The 16,048-nt window shown below is 32.3% G+C and overlaps 4 protein-coding genes across 5 annotated transcripts in view; 3 read left to right on the top strand and 1 right to left on the bottom strand.

The window, feature by feature from the left end:
* LOC128876339 (neprilysin-2) overlaps nucleotides 1–2,842 on the top strand; it is a 41,938-nt gene extending 39,096 nt beyond the window's left edge. For both annotated transcript variants that reach the window (XM_054122609.1, XM_054122610.1), the window contains exon 10: nucleotides 1,403–2,842. In XM_054122609.1, the coding sequence (XP_053978584.1) occupies nucleotides 1,403–1,741 (339 nt within the window). In that variant the 3' untranslated portion in view covers nucleotides 1,742–2,842. The remainder of the gene's footprint in view (nucleotides 1–1,402) is intronic.
* A 2,094-nt stretch (nucleotides 2,843–4,936) lies between these two features.
* On the top strand, nucleotides 4,937–9,474 carry LOC128876816 (HEAT repeat-containing protein 6). Its single transcript, XM_054123512.1, has 12 exons — nucleotides 4,937–5,254; nucleotides 5,345–5,593; nucleotides 5,689–5,922; nucleotides 5,984–6,809; nucleotides 6,881–7,167; nucleotides 7,255–7,596; nucleotides 7,671–7,918; nucleotides 8,044–8,260; nucleotides 8,470–8,547; nucleotides 8,627–8,833; nucleotides 8,916–9,032; nucleotides 9,117–9,474. Exons 1-12 carry the CDS (start codon nucleotides 5,084–5,086, stop codon nucleotides 9,288–9,290), a joined length of 3,150 nt encoding a protein of 1,049 aa, XP_053979487.1. The 5' UTR covers nucleotides 4,937–5,083; the 3' UTR covers nucleotides 9,291–9,474.
* LOC128876817 (PRKR-interacting protein 1 homolog) lies at nucleotides 9,447–10,847 on the bottom strand. Its single transcript, XM_054123513.1, has 3 exons — nucleotides 10,388–10,847; nucleotides 10,064–10,243; nucleotides 9,447–9,971 (listed from the first exon to the last, which is right to left on the bottom strand). Exons 1-3 carry the CDS (start codon nucleotides 10,484–10,486, stop codon nucleotides 9,537–9,539), a joined length of 714 nt encoding a protein of 237 aa, XP_053979488.1. The 5' UTR covers nucleotides 10,487–10,847; the 3' UTR covers nucleotides 9,447–9,536.
* A 580-nt stretch (nucleotides 10,848–11,427) lies between these two features.
* Nucleotides 11,428–16,045, top strand: LOC128876667 (E3 ubiquitin-protein ligase RNF25). Its single transcript, XM_054123200.1, has 6 exons — nucleotides 11,428–11,775; nucleotides 11,855–11,926; nucleotides 12,475–12,715; nucleotides 12,801–13,019; nucleotides 13,088–13,399; nucleotides 13,591–16,045. The coding sequence occupies exons 1-6, from the start codon at nucleotides 11,750–11,752 to the stop codon at nucleotides 13,771–13,773; spliced, it is 1,053 nt and encodes a 350-aa protein (XP_053979175.1). The 5' UTR covers nucleotides 11,428–11,749; the 3' UTR covers nucleotides 13,774–16,045.
* Nucleotides 16,046–16,048: the final 3 nt, after the last annotated feature.

Below are 16,048 nucleotides of genomic sequence, written 5' to 3'. Positions count from 1 at the left end.
CCGCCATTTTTTTTTTGTTATCTCAAAAAAATTTTCATGTGTTCGTTAAACCGTTCTTTAGTATGTGTCAAAACATACAAATATTTTTTTCTATACTTTCGCATTCATGAATTTTTTAAGAATAGTAGCCATCTGGCGAGCGCTCAGGGTGGCCAGACCCCTTAATTACCTCGCCAGGTATGACAGTTTCGACAGCGCACAGTGAGACAAAACGGCTCTCGGCGATCAAAAATCCGTAACTTTGGTTCTCTTGAAAATATTTTAATGAAATTTTAGGAACGTATTCCCTATACTATGATACTTAAATCGTATTAGTATAAATCAATTTGAGCTACAGGGTGTTCAAATATTCACGTATAAAGTGTAACGCGTTCAATATCTTTCACTTGTTTGACATACTTATTGTTATTTAACCAAAATTCGACTCAAACCTGTTATTAACTATGAGAGAAATGTATTTAGTAATTTAAAAATGACAAGATGTACGTAATAATCATAGACGTAAGCGTACAAACGTACATACTGTTTTCTGTTCGAGTCCTATTTAGTACAATCGCCAATTTTTCGAAAAGAGGCACGAAGGGGCACCTGATCTTTGCAGAATCTGATAGAGGATGGTTCACCCTTTCCTGTGATAGCAATTAAGCCTCGGACAAGTGCGGACAATTTTTTATAACCATGCGTAAAGTTACAATTTTACTTAAATGTACTTCTCTCCAAGCAGACCCTATTATTTAAAAAGTTGTTTACATTTTGACTTACTTTATGCATTGAATACTATCTATACAAATCTAGTAAACATTATAATTCATTTGAATATCATCTTTCTGAGCAAAATTGTTTAGAATCGTATATTGAAGTTAGGAGTAATATCGTAAGCGTTTTGCTTGAACGAATTTCAATTGCCTTTGAATGCGCACCACAGCAAAACGGAAGCAAATATCAAAATACGGATTGCACTACATTTAACAGCAATTTATCCTCTATCGATGTACGTAAACAGTTTTTCCATTTTTCGAATTCACGAAAATCGATTTTTGATCGCCGTGAAAGCCGTTTTTGAAAGCCGTTTCGTCCCATCGTGCAGCGTACCCGAGACACCTGTTTTCAGTTTCGCTTGACCGACCGCAGTATGTTTGTGTACACAACCACTGTAATAAACTATAAAAAAATTAGGCTTAGTAAATTCGGAGACTTTTTTTGGCTCTGGCTCTTGGACTATAAAGCAGTCGACTGTGGATCAGAGGATCATGGGTTCGAATCCCCGTGCCTTATATTTATTTTTCGTTTAAACTCGTACATTATTCCACACGAGTGAAATCACACGGGTCCCAACTAGTAATTTGTAAGCTAGTAAATCTGTTAACTATTAAATCTATTAACTCCTCGTTACCTGTTACAGCTGAACGGTATAAATACCCAAGGCGAGAACATCGCCGACAACGGTGGAATAAAGGAAGCCTACCTAGCGTACAAAGAATGGGTCAGGCGAAATGGTCCAGAGTCGAGACTGCCAGGACTCAAATATACACCTGAACAATTGTTCTGGATAAGCGCCGCGAACACCTGGTGCAGCAAGTACAGGCCAGAGGCGATGAAGCTCCGCATCACCACTGGCTTTCACAGTCCCGGCAAGTTCCGCGTTCTGGGACCGCTCTCCAACATGGAGGAGTTCTCCAAGGATTTCAATTGCCCTGTAGGCTCGAAGATGAATCCAGAGAAGAAGTGCGCCGTCTGGTAAACGAGACCGTTGACTATACCAAGCGGTAACACAGACGTTGGTCGTACTTGTTCTTCGACGAAAGAGCATACTCGTTTACTCGTGGTCGAAGAAGTATTCAGCTGTTCCTGCTGGATACCACCACTCTGAGATTCGATCTAGGCTGTCGCGTGAATTTCGATGGGTCCACGTAGACCTCGATTGAATCTACTCGAATAGGGTAACAAGTGACGGTGTTTGATCGGTGGAACTGACGGGATTCGATATTTAAGGCACGATCGTGCTTTGATCTCTGAGAACGACCGAAAGGGGGATCGTCTTTGCGAACAACTCGAATCGCACGGCATCTACTAACATTGTTTGCTAATAGAATAAGTCTTTTTATAAGAGAATGTTAAGAGTTCGACGAGTATTGTAAATACAGACGTGGAGACAGCGAGACCGAGGATGGCGCGTCATGACAATTTGAAATTTTTGTAAAATTGAGTTTAGGTAATTGCGAGATCAAGTTGGGTTCGATCGTCGTAAAGAGGAACACGTTAAACTGTGATGATTTTATAGGAATCGACAATAAATAGCGGAAACGGTCTTTCGGTTGAAACTATACGAGTTGGCGCGCGCGCAAATATTAATGAGAATACTATTACTGTTAATTATGTTTTCAAACAGCATTGTTTTACCGACGTAAGAAGTTAATGTACGTGTTTATTTCTCTTTTTTTTTTTATTTTTTTTTTTATTTTTTTTTGCTATTTGTATAATATATTCGTTAGGCTCCGTTGAGCAGCGTGAGGTTGTTGATTAGAGTTACCATTTCGAAGTACTTTAGGTGATGTAGTATTAATCATAGCTTTTAACGTACAGGTAACGAACAACATCTGTGGTTACTTTTCTATCGTTTTAATTTCAGATATACGTGCCACGTGAGAACTTCTTTGTATCGTCATTTCTTTTGTTCTCATTTTCGCTTATGGCAATTGTGTCGCACGGGATCTAACGTAGAGCCCCGCGATACTCGTATTTCTTGCAATACTGTATTACATTAAGTTTAAACAGATGAATGTATTTAGTGTATTTGTTGAGTATAAAGTTTTAATATAAAACCATTGAAATAGAAAGTTTATGTTTGTGTTTCATTAGGTGAAAAGAATGCGTGCGAAGATGCAGTCGTTCTACTTGACGATGCACATGCTACCACCAAAAATCACAGCCAACTTGCTCATATTATTTAGTATGTAATTATTAGGTTGTCCCAAAAGTTTTTTTCGCTTTATTAATAAGTAATACATGCACAATAGTTTATGTTTTATGTTACATTATTGAATTGTGCACGATTCATTTTGCTCCATAACTGTTACAACATGAATATCTATGAAATTAGATTGTCTATTTATATAAACACGACCACATAAAATAATTGAGTGCAACTCGCGAAAGAAACTTTCGGGACAACCTAATAATAATTCCATGCTACAGGTGATATAAATAATAAATTGCTGTGTATGGAGATCTACTTTAAGGGCAGATTTTACACCAATAAAACGTGTCTTTTTAAATAAATTTTGTTTATGGTAACAAAAATATTTCAAAATCAAACTTTTTACAGCTGAAAGTATATATATTAAATTATTTGAAAAAAAAAAATCTTTTTCTTTTTTTTAAATGGCTGCTCAAACTCGTCCAATTTGCTGGCGGGTGTCATCATTTCTTGGAAACGAATCATCTGAAAGCAAAAAATAAAACGGTTTCATATTCTGTATCGAATTGGCTATGGTCGGTAATACAATGAAACATTGTCATCGAAAAAAAAAAATGGCGGACTTTTGAATTTTTCTACCCTGTTTTTGCACTTTTAATTGTTTATAACTTTTTTAAATAACAATGAATATTTTTAGTTGTAGTACCGAGCATAGCCAATTCGATACAGAATATGAAACCGTTTTATTTTTTGCTTTCAGATGATTCGTTTCCAAGAAATGAGCAGCCATTTTCAGAGTCGCCATTTAAAAAAAAGAAAAAAAACTTTTTTTTCAAATAATTTAATACCTTTAATATATGTACTTTCAGCTGTAAAAAGTTTGATTTTGAAATATTTTTTTCACTGTAAACAAAATTCATTTAAAAAAACACGTTTTATTGGTGTAACCTGGCCTTAAGATGAGTGGGATGTGTTTAAACGAAACGCGACCATTCTCAATTTGTATATATTTTTTAATTATCTGTTATCTAGGGCTTCCCCAACATACATTTGAAAAGTAATCATAATTCGTTATCCACTATGCCTTGATGACGAAGGCACTGTCAGCATTTATTTTGTTAGCTTCATCTGGAAGATAACTCTCAACCCTTTTTAGACATTTAACTGGACGAGAAGAAATAGAGAAGCGACAGGTAGGTATCTGCTAATTGGATTAAATTGGAGGATGTTTATTTAGAGATAAAGATATTAATTGTACATGAAAAATTAGATGCTTCCAGAAAGGTCAACGCTGAGTAAACGCTCACTAAAACGTTCTGTGGGCATAATTAATACGATTCTATGCTTTACGACACTACAATATATTAGTTAATATGTCAAATTTATCATTTTTATGAATAATTATTTATTGCACCAATAATTAACTTTTTTTATTTTGGTGGCGCCATCGGTGGCGAAACGCCCAAGTTTGTAGTGAACATAGTTCCCACTAATCATGTAAGATGGCGCCACCACAATATATTTTAATCAATTATTTATTTTTATTCATAAAGGCTTAATTAATACGATCCTTTACTTTATAACAATACAGTATATTAGTTAACACGTCAAATTTATCATTTTTATGAACAATTATTTAATGCAGCAAAACATAATTTTTTTTTTAGTGGCGCTATCGGTGGCGAAACGCCCAAGTTTGTAGTGAAACTAGTTCCTACCAACGCTGCTAGATGGCGCCGCCAACTAAAAAGTTGATAATTGTTGCAGCATTAAATAATTATTCATAAAAATGATAAATTTGACATATTAACTAATATATTGTAGTGTCGTAAATCAAGGAATCGCATTGCTTATGAATTTATGAAAAATAAAGAATAATTATTTAAAATATATCAGGGGGCGCCATCTAGTAATAACAGTAGAAACTATTTTCACTATAAGCTTAAACGTTTTGTCACCGATGGCGCCACTAGTACTAAAACTCGCTCATTGATCGGCTCAGTGAGCGTAGAATGTTTTAGTTGCACCTATTTGGAAATATTGCTCAACCATGTCTGATTCAATTCAGTATTGTACACTGAAATTTGTACATGGGCTATGTTGACGTGCAATTTGTTCTTTTTAAATATCTTATAATTACATTTAAGATATAAGAGGCATGGTAAAATGGCTTCGACATATAATGATTACCCGAATAATACGGCCAACTTTAATTTCATAACAGAAAAATTATTTATATTAACCCAAAAGAAAAGTAATGATACAAAATTGATTAACACTTATCTTTGCGAACTCAATAAACTCGATTATCGATATGTCACTGTTTTAAATGACACTGTAAGTTGATTTGGAATATGTTTCAATTTTTTCAATTATCATTTAACATGATATAGCATTGAAATTCTTTATCTCATTGTAATGTTTTAGGAAATCCAATTATTAATTAAGCAATTATGTACAATTGCGACGCCTTTGCAAACACTTTTAATTCAAAATATTTGCAAGCTTTTAGCCAGTTTGATCCAAAACAATGTAAGGCTACAGAGAGAAACAATTGTTTATTCTATACAATGGATTTTAGAAATGTTTGAATTTGCTGTGTTAACTGCACACAATGACATCCTTTATGCTTTGAAGACTGTTTTAGTCAATGAGCAATTTGATGACATCAATCATGTAAACATCACCTTTCTTTTAAAATAATAATTTAAATGATATCGTGACAATTTAAAAAATTATAAATCCATTACATTTCTAATATGTTCTTACAGTATATGCAATTACTACTTAGAAACAACAGATTGCTAGAAAAATATTTAAATCCTTCTAATTCACAATGGTCTGAAACTCATTATCATGCAGTAAGCTGCTTAGAAGGCATTCTAATAAACAAATATAATGACACTCCTATCAAACAGGAATTTATATGTATTATTAGAGATATTGTACTAAGAATTGTTTCATCTTTTTCGTACTTAAATGATAATCAACTGTATTGCTCTAAAGTAAGTAATAATTGTGGAATGTATTGTACGAGACCATCGATCTATTCAATTAAATTTTTAGATTTTAGGTTCCTGTTTACATATCCTGCGCATTATAATGGCCAATAAGTTATTACCACATTCCACTGACTCTGTGGGTGAAATTTTGGGAGTAGTGCAAGTATTTTTATTTTATGGTATGAAAGAATATCCGTATATAAAACCACAGCTTCTACGTCCAGCAGCAATGAACCTTCCAGAACAAATTCATGTTATACCTAAATGTAAAAATTTGAAGAATCATAAAGCAAAGTCGAAAAAACAACTTGCCAAAAAGTCTACCATGGAGGTAAAAAATGATACCATACCAGACTGTAGAGGTGTGGGTATGCAGTCTAGCGATTCTGATACGTCTGACACTGAAAGTAATAATTCTGTTTACGTGGATTCCAAAGTAAGACTGGAAGCTGTACATTTATTGCGAGCAGTCGTTAGAAATTCGCAAGGTCGTGAAATATTTGGATTCTGGCCGCAAATTGTAGCCACTGGATCGCGAAGCGATGCAAGAGTATTAACTAGAAGTATTTTAAAAGAATCCGTATCAAAGGTGAAACAAACTATGCTGAGCACTTTAACAGAATTACTCATAGATGCTAAGCCTTTTTTAATACATGCAGAAGACACAGATCATACATCTTTTATTACGTTCTTTGGTACAGTGTGTTTGATGATAAAAGAACTGCATTTCACGTTGTCCTTAGTTTTAAATAGCGATAAAAATGTAGCAGTTTTAACACATGCTTTAAAGTGTGCTGCTGCTCTAATTCAAGGTACATCGTATTCACGTTTGAAAACAGGGCTTGCTACAAAGTTAATGAGAAACTGTAGGCCATATATATTTCATAAAGGTATTTCTGTTATTAACATGTATTTTAAATGTATACAAATTTAATTAATACAATTATTATATTTTTTGTAGATCCAACAGTTCGAGTTGCGGCGCTGTCAGCTTTTGAAGCTATTGCTTCCTGTGATCCAATGACAATTGAAATACACGAAATACTTGCAAAACAGTCGACTGTGAGTGTAGAATCAGAGCAATTACACTTAAACGCTTTGCTTAGCGACAATACAGAAGAGGAAAAAGAAGAAGTAGATGTTGAAGACTTCAAAAGTAATATAATTGATGAATATAACAATAAATTATGGAAAGAAACAAACATCTGTTCCTTGATTCACGTTTGTTTAGAGAACATATCGAACAAGGTACAGTTATATTTAAAGTTCAAAAATTATTTATAAAATAATATATATATTATTTTGAAGATTGAATTATAAATTGTTTGACCACAGATGATGAGTACACCTGTTCGTCTTCAGTCCTTAAAACTAATTGGTAGAATGGCATTCAGTATGCAAAGTCTCGTGTTCTCACATGTAGAACTAGTTGCAACAACTTTAATATCGGTCATACAAGATTCTGAAACGCAAGTAATATTACACGCTTGTCGTACTCTTGAAATTATGGCTGGATGCCTCGTAAATGTAGACTCTGAGAATGATAATGCCTCAGTTTTCTGGTGTATTATATTCGAACCCATAACATCACTCCTTCAACATCCACAGACTATATTAAGGGAAGCTGCATGCGATTGTTTAGGTAGCATTAGTCCCATTGTACTTACCCAACTGTCGGTAAGTGGTTGGCATAACAATTTGAATAATATATATTGTAGCTTCTTTATTAATTATTTTGTAAGTATTTCTAGAGACAAAAGACAGTTTTAATCATCACGGTGCTATTTGGTGCGGTACACGATGAAGAAAGTGCTGTAAGAGCTGCTGGATTACGAGCATTAGGAATGTTAGTCACTTTACCTCCGCTGAAAGAGGAAACTGGATTTTTAATGGATTTAGCTGATATAGTTTGTTTGGCTGCTGATGATACAAATCTTGGCGTTCGCATTAAAGGAGCCTGGGCTTTGGCTAATTTATGCAATTGCCTTTCCAAAGAAAAGTTAGTTACAAGAATATCTTGACTTTAATATTTCAACTTGATAGCAAACTTACGATCTCTTATGAAGTATGTATTGATTATTATGTATTACAATTTTTAGGATACTCATGCAATTTTCGTTACAGAAATGATGAAGTAGAACCACTCCCTCTGGAAGTTCTATTGCCGAAACTTTATCAAGTCAGCATTAAAGCATCCAAGGATAATGATAAAGTGAAATGTAACGCAGTTCGAGCTCTTGGAAGTATTCTGCATTTATGTCCTGACAAGCATGTATTAAATGACACGATATCAGGATTGGAGGCTCTCATAAATTGTGCCATTTTAGGGAATGATATGAAAGTAAGTGAAAATACTATTACGTGTCTTAATAAATGATTTAATTTATTTAGCATACTCGATCATCCTTACAATTCTATACAAAATTAATTCTTACTTATTATCTTACAGTATAACATTTTTATATATTTTTATTTAATATAAACGTTTTAACATAATTAATTTTTCTTCCACATACAATATACTACAATTTTTGTTACTGGATATTAAAGGTGCGTTGGAATGCCTGTCGAGCCATAGGATTGGTTTTAAGTAACAATCCAGATGATATATTACCACCTTCTTGGCGGGTACGTAATTAATGAAATAAATTTTGTATTACTGTTTCTTTTTCTTATCGGATATAATATAAATTCACTATTTTAATAGGACCAAGTATTTCCCGTATTATGTAACTTAATATGCAACAGTCCGAACTTCAAAGTTCGTACTAATGCAGCATGGGCATTATACACTTGTAATTCTTACGGAAAATATTCTGCAACTTTATGGAAGAGCATTATTTTAGCATTTGAAAATTCTCAGCACGTGCCAAGCTACATCGAGTATCCCCATCGCGACGCTCTTGTTCAGCAAGTAAGTGAAATCAGTAGCATACATATCGTCATCATCACGTAATTATGATTGCAGACATTAAATATTATTACGATTTTTACAGCTGTGCCTTACACTTAGTCATCTAGCTGCTTGCACCGAGGTATCAGATTTACAAAATCTTTGGATAGAGATCGGCGATCATGTAGATGATATTTCTAATTACATGAAACAGTTCCAGGTACAATGATTTAGTGTATCATTATTATTAGGTATTCCAAAAATACAGGAAACCTAGCTTTTATTTAATATGTTTCTATTTTAGGAAACTATCGTGCCCGAAAAAATTGGGGATTTAATAAAAGCTAAATCACAGTTGCAAAAATATGTGAAGAATGCTCCTTTATTGCAAGAACGAAAGATTGCTCAAACTTTGGCAAGCATTTTTGAACGAACTACGCGATACGATAGTCTGGATGTCGCTACTCCAATATTATGATACATAGAATTATTAAAGGGTATAAAATGAGCTATACATTAATGTGAATGTAAAATACGAAACATGTGAAATCACTTACTATTATATACAAATTATATAAATTTTTCGGTAACATGAATGTCGATGTCTGAATCATACATTTAACAACCACTCAAGTTGTATAAAATAGAATAATTTTATTAGATTTACATTTTTCTTTTCACTACCTTGGCTGTCTCGACTTTTACATATATATACAATAAAATTTTATCTGTCATTTTCATTGTTGGACACTTCACTATTATTAACAATTTCAGAGTCGTCGTTTTTGATATTACAATCGTCTTGCAACTGTAATTCATGACTTTGATTCATGCTCTTCTCATCTATACTTTTATTCGTACTTAATGCTGATGTTTGTACTGTTTCATTATTTTCAACTTCATTATCTTTAGTTTCATTAGTAGTGACGCTTTCGTCTTCATTATCATTTTTTTCATCTGTCTCCTGTTCACTGGAACTCTGTTCCGAATCACTGTTCTCATTTTTCTTATGTTGGTCTACATTTGCCACTTTAATTCGTTTCTTTTGCTTCCACTTTTGCTTCTTCTTTAGTCTCTTAGCTCTCTTTTTTGCTGTTATTTCATCTGCAATCTTTTTATTCTCTTCCAGTTTCTTGTGATACTCAGCATCCAAAAGTTCCTAATAAACATATCGTTGAATGAAAATTACATTAACTTATATTAAAATGTTGAGCTCCTTGTATAAAAAAATGTATATTGTGTTTAATTTACCTTACGACCTATTTCCTGAATAAATTTTTGTCGCGCATATTCTTTACGTCGTAAGTGTCTATACACATGAAATTCTCCGCTACCTGCACCTGCACTACTTCCCATAACATTCCGAACAAACTCTGGTACTGTTGGTGTATTCTTAGTTTTAGGTCGTTCTGGCAATACAACAGGTTTCTCCTATAACCAAATTTGATATTGTTTTCTTATAAAAGTAAATTTATAGGAGAAGAGAAAATAATTGCATAAGTTTATTAAATACTGATTCGAATATAGAATAAAATATGATAATAAAGCTCTCTTTTTTTAACTTGTCAGACTTACAGGATTTTTCATCAACTTTTGAAGTTTCAATCGCTGCAAATCGATTGCACTCTTCGCAACAATTGGCTTTTCTTCGTCTGTTTCTTTATTCTCAGGCATATTAATTTATATAGTAAATATTATAACACCTTTGCTATCTTTTTAAAACATTAATAGGTTATGTGCATGACAACAAAAGTGAACATGCAAGATACAAAAATCGATACGTCCAACCATATCGATTCTATACATATATAGAGAGAGCGCACAACAATTGTATACAGTTAAAACAATTAATTGTTTAAATAATATTCAAGAAATGCCCATATTTTACTATAAATACTCTTTATTACGATATTTCTGATTAATACTATTTTTTATCTAACAATCGTATATAGAGTGTCCCAAAAATGTTATAACACCTTGAAAGGGGTGGTTCGAGAGGTGATTTGAAACAACTTTTTCCTTAGCGAAAATGTTATCCGAGGCTTCGTTGAGGAGATATTAACGGAAAACACTGACCAATCAGCGGGGGCTCCATTGGCATACTCGCGCTCTGATTGGTCAGTGTTTTCCGTTAATACCTCCTCAACGAAGCCTCGGACAACATTTTTGCTAAGGAAAAAGTTGTTTCAAATCACCTCCCGAACCACCCCTTTCAAGGTGTTACAACATTTTTGGGACACCTTGTATATGTACACACATATATGTTTTTTGTTGTTTTTCAATATTTCGTTTTATTTGTTCAATTAATTAATCGTAGCTTATATTGTCCATTGAATTTTCATTGTTTAATAACTTTTTTCATTTTAATCGTGCATATATTTAATAAAACAACTCAAAGGGAATGTACAAGAATGTATTTTTAATGTTTTCAACGTTGTTGATTTCAAGACACATTCTATTTCAAAGAATGTTAATTAAAATGTTTAGTATGTGAGAATTAACGATGCAGAATTAAAACCAATATGTAAAATATAAAAACTCGATGAAAATTACTACATATTTTTTAAATTCTCAGATATTCATATATATATATATATACATCGTGTAAAGGCAATATGTGTAAAGTATTTATTTTGAGAAAAATTAGCGACAAGTTACGGATAAAAATAATTTTCTAACGATAGAGAAGCGGACAAAAATAAAAGTCTGTTTAGTGAAATTTTGCTTTGGTGACAGCCGTGACAGTAACAATGACATGTTACTAATAATTTCAAAGCGATCCTGTTGGTAACAGTAATAGTAGCAGAAGGCTTTCAATATTGACGCACATTGACGCTTATCGAGAATCTCGTAATCGTCGAAGACTGAAAAACTCTGCTGTCAAATTCAAAGTGATTTTTTCGGGGGAAACATCTCACTGCAATTACTCGTGAAACAATGTCAGATACGATAATAGACGAAAGGTAATTTTCTGCAAGCTTCTACTGTTAACGTTTCTCGTGGCCATAGAATTGTCTAAATATTTACGAGGATTTTTCACAGAGTAACTGACGAAATTGAAGCTTTACGGGCGATTCTACTCGACGACGAGTTGAATATCAAAGAAAATGACAGGCAAGTATATTTCATAGTAAATGTAGTATTTGTAACCTTATCAGAGAACCAATTTAATTGTTATTCGAACGTTTTATATTCTCAGAAGTCTTGTTAAAAGTTTGTACAGATTTTTAGTTTATTCGATACCAAGAGTAGCTTGTTTCCTCGACTATATTTGTCAGTTAAATAAATATCAAGTGTAAAACATTTTTACAGAACCCATTTTGGAAATATATCAGAGTTATACTAAATACTTGTTGAAATCAAAGGTGTACTTATATACAAAATATAGAAAGAAAACAAATTAGTTTGCATATCATTGTTATGCTATAACAAATGTCTTGCGTACCTTTAACAATGTTTTCATAGTTGTGCATACAATGATACAGAGTACCATTATGATGTACAATTAAAAACATTATGCCACACCCAAAATTACATGCTTTTTACTTTTAATTTACTTTGATAATGCAAAACATTAATTTGGTAAAAAAAATCTGTTGTCCATATATAATTATATGTAGGTTTCCTTTATGGATATATGATAAAAATGAATATTCTTTCAGAGGTGAGCCAGAATGTATTGAAACAGTGTTATTTCCTTCGACTGGTGAAGACTCTCAATCGCAATATGTTTGTGTAACACTAATTGTTCAATTACCCACGGGATATCCTGACACATCACCTACTATTAATCTTAGAAATCCCAGAGGATTGGACGAAGAAACAGTGAGGCTGATGCAATCGGATGCAGAAGCAAAGTGTAAAGATTTTATAGGGCAACCAGTCATGTTTGAACTCATTGAGGTATGTTAAATATATATCATCATAGACATAGCAACAAATATTTTGTATAGAATGTTATACCACATGTATACCATTTTTGTGATAGTTAATAAGGGAACATCTTACAAGGAGCAATCTTCCTACGGATCAGTGTGCCATATGTCTCTATGGTTTTCGAGAAGGGGATGAATTCACAAAAACGGAATGCTACCATTATTTTCATTCGCACTGTTTGGCAGCACACGTTGCAGCTACGGAACGATATTATAGAGAAGAACAAGAAAAACTGCCACAGTGGCAACAAGATTCTACTAATAAGTTCCAGGTATAATTATACTACTTTCAACATTTAGTATAATTGTTCAAGTTGCACAGCATTAATGGATTTTTCAGGCCATATGTCCCGTATGTCGAGAATCGATCAATTGTGACGTCGATAATCTATGGACTGCACCACCTCCAATCGACGTTGAAGCCGCAACAGATTTTTCAGTTACTGCAGAATTGAAAGAACTGCAGAAACAAATGGCAGCATTGTTTCTAAGGCAACAACAGAGGGGTGGAATAATTGATTTAGAAGCTGAAGGTGTAAAAACGCTGGTAAGAACAGAAGATGAGTCTGGTGCTACTACAGAAGGACTCAATCCACCAGGGACTAGTTTGAATGCATACTCGAATCAAACTGTGCAACCTGTTCACTCGATGGTATGTTTGAACATTTATGATAATAGTATTGCAACAGTGAAATAACATTACGAGAAATCTTATACATTTAATATCCCTGAGAATAAATCCTTGAACTTCGAAGTTTCCTAATATACATGATCGGTTTCATCGAGGAATACGTTTAATATATTTTTATAAAATATATTTCAATAACAAAGTGTTTTCTTTAGCAATTGCCGCAGACAAAGCAGCCCTCGCACCAAACGCAAAATCATTCTCATTATCAATCGCGTCAATTACATAATAATTATCATGGGCATAATAATCACGGACATCGAAATAGAGGTCGTGGACGAGCTCATTACCGTCGCCAACTTGACAAAGTTAGACAAACGGAATCTACTCCCAGATGACAATGGGTTCGAGATAAACTGTTTACTGTCTGGTCTATAATTTCGCTAAGTGTACACAATATGATTAACATGAGTAGTATAATTATTAATGTATTATATAATAACTGTTCAATTTCGAATCACTTTCACGTGATAAAGTTATAGGTATTGTCGTTCGGCAACATTCCCGTTGTAACGATGTACGAGGCGTGTTGAAACTTCCGAGGTCTATCTGTGTAGACTGAAGCCATGGTGCTCTTTTTAAACGATCGCAATCGTACAAAGTTCATTGGTTTCTTTTTTTTTATATAGGTGTGTATACAGAGCTATAACTACTATAGCGAATTATAAACAAAAAGAAAAGAGAAGGAAATACGCAATCAAATGTTACACTAAAACTATTTTATACCAGTGGTTTAGAATGTAATAATGTAGGAGCATACAAAAAAATAATACGTATCATTTTTATTATGTAGTTTTTACAATCATATTTGAGTGCGCTTCTCGATTTATAATACTCATCTTCGCGTTATCACGTATACCAATAATATTATAGGTCGTGACATATAACAGAGCAGACATGGATCAGTGTTTAAACAGATAATAACTTAACCCTTTTAAAAGGAACGAAAATTTAACGCGTACATTCGCAGGCAATGTAAATCTTTAGAAAAAAAATATGTAATGCTATTATATCTCAAGTTTAACATACGAAATATACCTTTCAAGAGTTGGGAATTTTGGTTTAATGCATGAATCAACCACTACTTCTCGAAAAATGTTTTTTCTTCGTTTTTGTATTGGCATATTTGGTCGAGAACGAAATTTATTGTAAATATTTCTTTATTGTATGAAAACAAGGGTACTATTAATTTAAAAAAAAAAAAACATTTTTACAATTGTGTTACTTCTGGAAGGATACAAAAATATAATAAGACCAAAATTAAAAAGTAACGAAAATTAATCATTCCAGTATGAATAAATGAAATCATTGGTTTTATTTATTTCTTATAAAAGCAACTGTATTATGTTATAATTTAGATATTATTAAGACTGTTGTAATCTAAAAAAAATAACTAAAATAGCAAGCACTTTTACAACACATAGAAAAGTTTCAATGTTTGCAAAGTCGTTTAAGTTAATAGGCTAATGACTCTCTACTATTTTAAACGAAGAAGAAATGAAATAGTTAACGACTATGTGATTTTACGTATATTTTGCAAATAGTAGTTTTTAAGTTAAGGATTCTGTTTCATTTGACAGTATATATTAATATTAAATACCTTTATTTCGAAAATACAGGATTTCGTTAATTCGTGCAATTTATTTACAGCTTCTAATGAAACATAGGACTATCCTAATAAAATTTATTGATGTGAGAAATATTATTATTAAATTTATAATTATAGTACTGTGATGTAAATATTCATTGCATATTTATTTATTTTTTGTATACATTAAAGTAAAATTATTCATTTTTATTGAAATATTTTTCTTTGCTAAATTTTTTTTTTCTTCAATGTATGTATACATGGTGGGCCTTTTAGAAATAGAAACACAGAATCTATCTCCATTCCTTATACATGTTATACAACAGTTCGAAGGTCACGTATATTATTTTTAAAGGCACCTTAAAAAGAAAGTTTTATTATTTTCATTATATCCATTTTAATTTTAATTTTTTCCAAGGATCTTTTATTTAACTGAATATACCTATCAAAAGAGGGTAACTTTATTGTTTCTTTCTTATTTTACATCATATTCGTCTGTGATACTTTGAAACGGAAAACTATAATTCAGTTTTTTACTGTACTAATTTTATAAATATGTATATACATAAATAATTTTTATCCTAAAAGTTGAAAGACAAAACGATCATTGTATATTTAAGACTGCAGAAATTTTACAGTATCGATTTTCCTTTCTTATAGGAATTCTTTTACAAAAATGTTTTATAAATGCAGCAGTAAAAACTAAGTTTTCCATAGATAAAATTGTAATGTAATTCGAAATAGAGTTACTTATAACAACCTCTACTGTGTTCTTGATATTACGTATGCGTAAAATGTAATAAACAGGTTAATTTAGCAATTTATTAACTCAACTCCAAACTTTTGTTACTAATTATAATTTGTAATATATTTATTCTATTACTTTATAATTCTTATAATTTTTTACCATCAGAATGCTTAGTTTAGTTTTAAAATGCAATTGTTTGAACATTTGTTTTAACATAATATTATTATTGTGCATCGATTAATAAATAAATATATTACTTTCGTGTCGTATTGATTCA

The sequence above is a fragment of the Hylaeus volcanicus genome, chromosome 5 (assembly GCF_026283585.1).
Source record: "Hylaeus volcanicus isolate JK05 chromosome 5, UHH_iyHylVolc1.0_haploid, whole genome shotgun sequence".
Classification (NCBI taxonomy): Eukaryota; Metazoa; Arthropoda; class Insecta; order Hymenoptera; family Colletidae; genus Hylaeus; species Hylaeus volcanicus.
This window is presented reverse-complemented; position numbering and strand designations above follow the sequence as displayed.